This window comes from Stenella coeruleoalba, assembly GCF_951394435.1.
Source record: "Stenella coeruleoalba genome assembly, chromosome: 10".
Taxonomy (NCBI): Eukaryota; Metazoa; Chordata; class Mammalia; order Artiodactyla; family Delphinidae; genus Stenella; species Stenella coeruleoalba.
Window position 1 is genome coordinate 67,100,366 of NC_137156.1, and position 6,344 is coordinate 67,106,709.

The 6,344-nt window shown below is 56.3% G+C and overlaps 1 protein-coding gene across 1 annotated transcript; it reads left to right on the plus strand.

Moving 5' to 3' along the window:
* Nucleotides 1-2,291: 2,291 nt before the first annotated feature.
* Nucleotides 2,292-5,500, plus strand: GNAT1 (G protein subunit alpha transducin 1; the record flags this gene model as incomplete). The annotated part of the gene is made up of 8 exons (XM_079934021.1): nucleotides 2,292-2,397; nucleotides 3,594-3,636; nucleotides 3,743-3,884; nucleotides 3,988-4,145; nucleotides 4,231-4,359; nucleotides 4,618-4,747; nucleotides 5,041-5,194; nucleotides 5,310-5,500. 8 exons carry the CDS (start codon nucleotides 2,292-2,294, stop codon nucleotides 5,498-5,500), a joined length of 1,053 nt encoding a protein of 350 aa, XP_079790147.1.
* Between the last annotated feature and the right edge of the window lie 844 nt (nucleotides 5,501-6,344).

Below are 6,344 nucleotides of genomic sequence, written 5' to 3' on the forward strand. Positions count from 1 at the left end.
CGCAGCAGTGAATTCCACCATTCTGTCTTCCAGGTCACTTATCCATTCTTCTGCCTCAGTTATTCTGCTATTGATTCCTTCTAGTATATTTTTCATTTCAGTTATTGTATTGTTCATCTCTGTTTGTTTGTTCTTTAATTCTTCTAGGTGTTTGTTCTTTAATTCTTCTAGGTCTTTGTTAAACATTTCTTGCATCTTCTCGATCTTTGCCTCCATTCTTTTTTCGAGGTCCTGGATCATCTTCACTATCATTATTCTGAATTCTTTTTCTGGAAGGTTGCCTATCTCCACTTCATTTAGTTGTTTTTCTGGGCTTTTATCTTGTTCCTTCATCTGGTACAAAGTCCTCTGCCTTTTCATTTTGTCTATCTTTCTGTGAATGTAGTTTTCCTTCCACAGGCTACAGAATTGTAGTTCTTCTTCTGCTGTGCAAAAGCTTTTAAGTTTGATTAGGTCACCTTTGTTCATTTTTCCTTGTATTTCTATTCCTTTGGGAGACTGACCTGAGAAAATATTGGTACAATTTATGTCAGAATGTTTTGCCTATGTTCTATTCTAGGAGTTTTATGGTGTTATGTTTAAGTCTTTAAGCCATTTTGAGTTTATTTTTGTGTATAGTGTAAGGGTGTGTTCTAACTTCATTGATTTACATGCACCTGTCCAGCTTTCCCAACACTAGGGACAGTCTTCAATGCTCAGTATCTGGGGCCCTGGCACCCCAGGTCCGCAAGAGTTGAGTCCTAAGACAGCCAGGTTTCCGGGTAGTTCAGCCAGGAGGGGGCCTTGAGAGCCCAGGATTTGGGTCTTCTGATGGGACGTGGTAAATCTCCAGAGGCTGGAGCTCAACATTACATGCTCGGTTGAACCACTTCCACTCAGCAGCACGTCCTGTCCCATCTAAACCCCCACAGAGACCTCTGACCCCTAAACTGAGGCAGGTGTGCCCTGGAGATACCCCTAGGCAGGTCCCAGATTACCGACAGGGGACAGAAGAAGAGTGAGGCTCATCTGCTCCTCCCCTGGGAACACCAGACCTGCTTCAGGGCTCAGTTTTCCCATCTGATAACAGGCCTGCAAAACATTCCCTGGAAGAGCCTGGTCACCTCCGCAGGTCAGAGTGTTGCACCATGGGTACATGTAGACACAGGTATGTGCAAGTGTGCACACATACAGGCAGACACATGCATAAATGTACATGTACACAGGCAAGTGCACACACATGCACATATACATGCACTTATACATTCATACGCACACACACACACATTAACCCAGTTTAGCATAATAAAGTACACATACAAACACATCTGCACATGAAGAGAAATGCACAAAAGCACATCCATGCACATGCACACACGGTACACAAACAGGCAAACATAGACACACACATGCATTCACAAAGGCATAAAAATGCATACATAAACACACAAGTATACATAGACAAATGTGTCATGTCATTGCCTTGCTTGGTGCCAGTAAAGTATACAAGCACACACCCAGTACACGTAGCAGACCTGCACACCCACCCAAGTCCATTGGAATCATGGAGGCATGTAGAGGCCTTGACCAGGTCAGATGCAGACCTTGGTACAGGGCAAATGCAATGTCCACCTTTCCCTCTTGACTCCCTGCTGAGCATGGAGCCCTGGTTCAGAGTCACGAGCCCTTCTCAACTACGTCCTGCTGTGCGACCCTCTGAACCTCCACTTCCTCATCAGTAAAATATTGTGGGTACCCATCCGCCAGGGCTGGTGTGAGCTAGGTAAGGAGCAATGCTAAGCCCTGTGCTGGGCAGGGGTCAGGTGCTCCTTGCATGCTTCTCCCTCTACTCTCTGCTGCCAGGCCTACCCCCCAATGCCCCCACCCTGGAACTTGAGGCCCTCTCCTCCCCTTTCTGAGCCTGGATCCTATGGAACATGTCTCCCTGCCCTGGAGCAGGGCTGGACTACCTCCAGGGTCTCTCCCAGAGGGTTTGGGGAGCAGCGTACAGGGGGTGCAGAGTCAGCAGTTGAGGGATTGGGGCCATGCCAGCCTGATTAGGGCGGCTGGGGGCTGAGCTGGATTCACCTGTCCTTGTCTCTGATTGGCTCTTGGGTACCAACAACCCCCCAAATCCTACTAAGCAGCCCCAACAGGGCCTTCACAGGTCTGTGGACAGCCAGTGGATTGCCAGTTCTGAGGTCAGAAGGGTGTCTGGGGAGGCCAGAGGCTGGCCTGAGCCTGGCTCTGGGGATCCCCTGCATCCAGAAGAGCCAACTGACCACCCTGTTCCTTCACCTCCTGCCGGCACCATGGGGGCTGGGGCCAGTGCTGAGGAGAAGCACTCAAGGGAGCTGGAAAAGAAGCTGAAAGAAGATGCCGAGAAGGATGCTCGAACCGTGAAACTGCTGCTTCTGGGTAAGGGGGTGGGCTGCGGCGAGGCCACTGCTACTAGTCAGAGGCCCAGGGGCAGGCAGGTGGCCCTTCTGTGAAGTAGGTGTGACTTGGGAAACAGAATGAGCCTGCAACCTGGCAGGAAACAGAGTGGGAGCCCTGGCCAAGCCTTGACAAGTGATGCCTTGGCTCCCTAAGGCTGGGTATCCACAGAACCCCTCTTCAGAGGGCCCAGCCTCAGGCAACCTCCCCTCCCAAGAAGGGTGTACCAATCTCACTTTTGTAGAGATGTGTGTACGAGGCCTAGTTTTGCCCTGGCTGTGCTCCCTCAAACACCAGCCTTTGGCTTGATGGGCCTGCTGGGCAGGGCTCGGAAACCAGGGGCCTCCTTGGGAGCCCCACAACAAGGCTGCTCCCTTGGGAGGCAGAAGGTCACAGTCCTCCTGAGAGTGGGCAGCCTCTAGGACCACCCAGATCCACAGACAATGACCCTCAGTTTCCAGAGCTTTATTGTTGACAGACCTGCAGAACAGTTAAAGGGGGTAGGGGGTACTAAGGCCCAGCCGGGAATAGGTAAAGCCATGTCCTTGGTCCCATGGGTAGTGAAGGGAGATGGGGCTGGTCTAGTACCCCAAGGCCACTTCCTCCCCGCAAGGGAAGAAGGAGCTGCTTTGAGAGGGCAGTGCAGACTCTACCCAGGCTCTCCAGGGTCCAGCCAGACAGCTAGATGTGGGCAGAAGGACCAAGCCAGAGTACCCCAGGCAAGAGAGAGAGGCTAAGCCAGAAATCCCATTAACTGTGCCCAACACCCGCATGAGAACAGGCTCAGAGGGGCTGTTAGCTCTGTCCTCTCCCCCAGCAAAAGGTGCTAATTCCCTCTGAGCCTCTTGGAGACACTTCCTCCCACCACAGGTTAAAAGCAGGGGTTGACCTGGCTCAAATAATCCCATGCATGCAGTACCAGAATCTTCCACAAGGCGGAGCTCCAGGTTTCTTTATTTTTGTCCTCAGAATAATAAAACTGAAAATACCAGGGTCTTGAAGGCTCCTCAGCACAGTCGAGGTTGTCGATTCCCCTCGTCAGCCCCCTTCTGTCACTCCTGACGTTTATGTTTTGCCGCCAGGGCATCATGACCTGACTTTGGGGGTTGGGGGCAAAACAGGTGTGATAGAGGCGGCAGTGCGGTCAGCGCGTCTCTGAGGTAGGGTTTCCATTCCAGGTGCCGGTGAGTCCGGGAAGAGTACCATTGTCAAGCAGATGAAGTGAGTGCCCCTGCCCTACCCGAGGCCCCTGGGGGTGGGCACAAGCACGAGGTCTGTCCTTCCCCACCTACCCAAGAGGTGCTGACCTGGCTCCCCACGGCTGCAGGATCATCCACCAGGATGGGTACTCGCTGGAAGAGTGCCTCGAGTTCATTGCCATCATATATGGCAACACGCTACAGTCCATCTTGGCCATCGTGCGCGCCATGACCACGCTCAATATCCAGTATGGAGACTCTGCGCGCCAGGTATGCCAAGAGACTAGCTGAACAGGGCTTCTGGAGACTCGAGGTGCGAGGCTGGGCCCAAGTCCATGGTCACCACCAACCACTCCCCTGCCCCCCACCCCAGGACGATGCCCGGAAGCTGATGCACATGGCGGACACCATCGAGGAGGGCACGATGCCTAAGGAGATGTCAGACATCATCCAGCGGCTGTGGAAGGACTCGGGTATCCAGGCCTGTTTCGATCGCGCCTCGGAATACCAGCTCAACGACTCTGCTGGCTAGTGAGAGCACAGGCGGGGCGCGGGGCGGGCGGGGCCCTGCCACGCCCCTCCACCCAACCCTACCCACACCCCGGATCTCCCGCAGCTACCTCTCGGACCTGGAGCGCCTGGTAACCCCGGGCTACGTGCCCACTGAACAGGACGTGCTGCGCTCGCGTGTCAAGACCACTGGTATCATTGAGACGCAGTTCTCCTTCAAGGACCTCAACTTCCGGTACGACCCCGCGCCCTAGCTCTCGCTCTCCGGGGGCCTGCCCGCAAGTTCACTGCCTGAGGCCTTGTCTGATCCCAGAGGCCCCATCCCTACGAGAGACCCTGCCCCTTCTTGGACAGCCCGCCCGCAGAAATGCCCGGCCCCTCCAGATGCCACTCCCATCTGGGTGCCTCCCAGCCAGCATTAGGAAACCAGGGGATGCCTGTGGGCACGTCCAGGGGACTCGATGCGCCGGCTCAGGTTCCCACGGCCCCGCAGGATGTTCGATGTGGGCGGGCAGCGCTCAGAACGCAAGAAGTGGATCCACTGCTTCGAGGGTGTGACCTGCATCATCTTCATCGCGGCTCTCAGCGCCTACGACATGGTGCTTGTGGAGGACGACGAAGTGGTGAGTGCTCCAGCAGGGCCTGAGCGTTTGAGCGGGGAGGAGGAGAGCGGAAAGCAGAGACAGCGCTGCGGGCGCGGGGAGCATCTGAGAGAGGACATTCGACCCAGAGCGGTCTGAAGGAGGAGATGAGGCAGCCTGCTGCCCTGCTTAGGGGGGCGAACGGGGAGACGGTCTTGGAGCTGTCTGGGCAGGGAGGCCCCGGAGCCCAGAGAGCAGGGGTCTGCCCGCCGGCTGCAGCCGGGTGGGGGCGGCGGCCGCAGTCCCCGGTGCCCGACAGCTTCTGCCCTCCTCAGAACCGCATGCACGAGAGCCTGCACCTATTCAACAGTATCTGCAACCACCGCTACTTCGCCACCACGTCCATCGTGCTCTTCCTCAACAAGAAGGACGTCTTCTCGGAGAAGATAAAAAAGGCGCACCTCAGCATCTGCTTTCCGGACTACAATGGTGAGAACCTCGGCCCGCCGCCAGGCGGCGTCGCAAACCCACGATCTCGGCCTGCGCTCCTCCCGCCGCGGGGAGGATTTGCTACCGGGAGTGAGAGCTCCCCCTTCCTCGCCAGGGCCCAACACATATGAGGACGCGGGCAATTACATCAAGGTGCAATTCCTCGAGCTCAACATGAGACGCGACGTGAAGGAGATCTATTCCCACATGACGTGCGCCACCGACACACAGAACGTCAAGTTTGTCTTCGACGCTGTCACCGACATTATCATCAAGGAGAACCTCAAAGACTGCGGCCTCTTCTGAGGTGGCTCCTCGCGCGCAGGCCGGGATGCTCCCCTGTCGTGCCTCTTGGTCTCAATACCCCAAGCCCCTTCCCCTGCTCCTCATCCCACCTCTCGACTGCAGGCCCCTCCCCAGCTCTCCAGATCCACTCCACTGCCTGCCCTCTGGCCCCCAACTTCCAGACCCTATTGCTTCCAGGCCCCACCCTGACTCCTCAGGCTCCACCCCATGGCCACAGGCCCCTCCCCTGGCTCACAAGCCCCACCCACTCAAGCTCTTTGGACCCCGCCCCAACCCCCCAGGTGTCACTGCTTCCAAGCCCACCTCCACCTGTCTCTCAGTCTAAACCCAATTATTTGGGCGCTTAGGAATGTTGACTCTGTTCCTTTTTCTCTTCACAGGTGCCTGGACTCATGCATTCCTGAGACCCTGTAGCCCTTGCCGCCTTGTAGCCCCAATCCGCATGACCCCTACCAGCCCCCCAGGACTCCTGGGCCCCAGCCTGTGGCCTCACCAGCCACAGATCCAAAACCCTAAGCCCTGCTAACCTTGAGGGACTTACCCTCCCCCATGGCTCCCAGGATTCCCTGGTCTCCCAGAGTCCGGTGCCCCCAGCCACCCCAGCACTGCCCTTCACGGCCTGGCTGCACTGGCCTCCAGGACCCACCACAGCCAGCCCCAGCTAGGAGCAAGCAGTACTTGGGGCAGCTACAGCTCACGGTGACTCAGCAGTACCCCACTGACCAATCTCCTGCTGCTCTCCTGCCCCAGGAGGCCCGTGATTCACCTGGTGGGTCTGGGTTCAGCAAACAGCCCTCCCTCCCAGAGTTTCATGAAGGGCAGGGGGGCAGGAAGGGAACCCTCC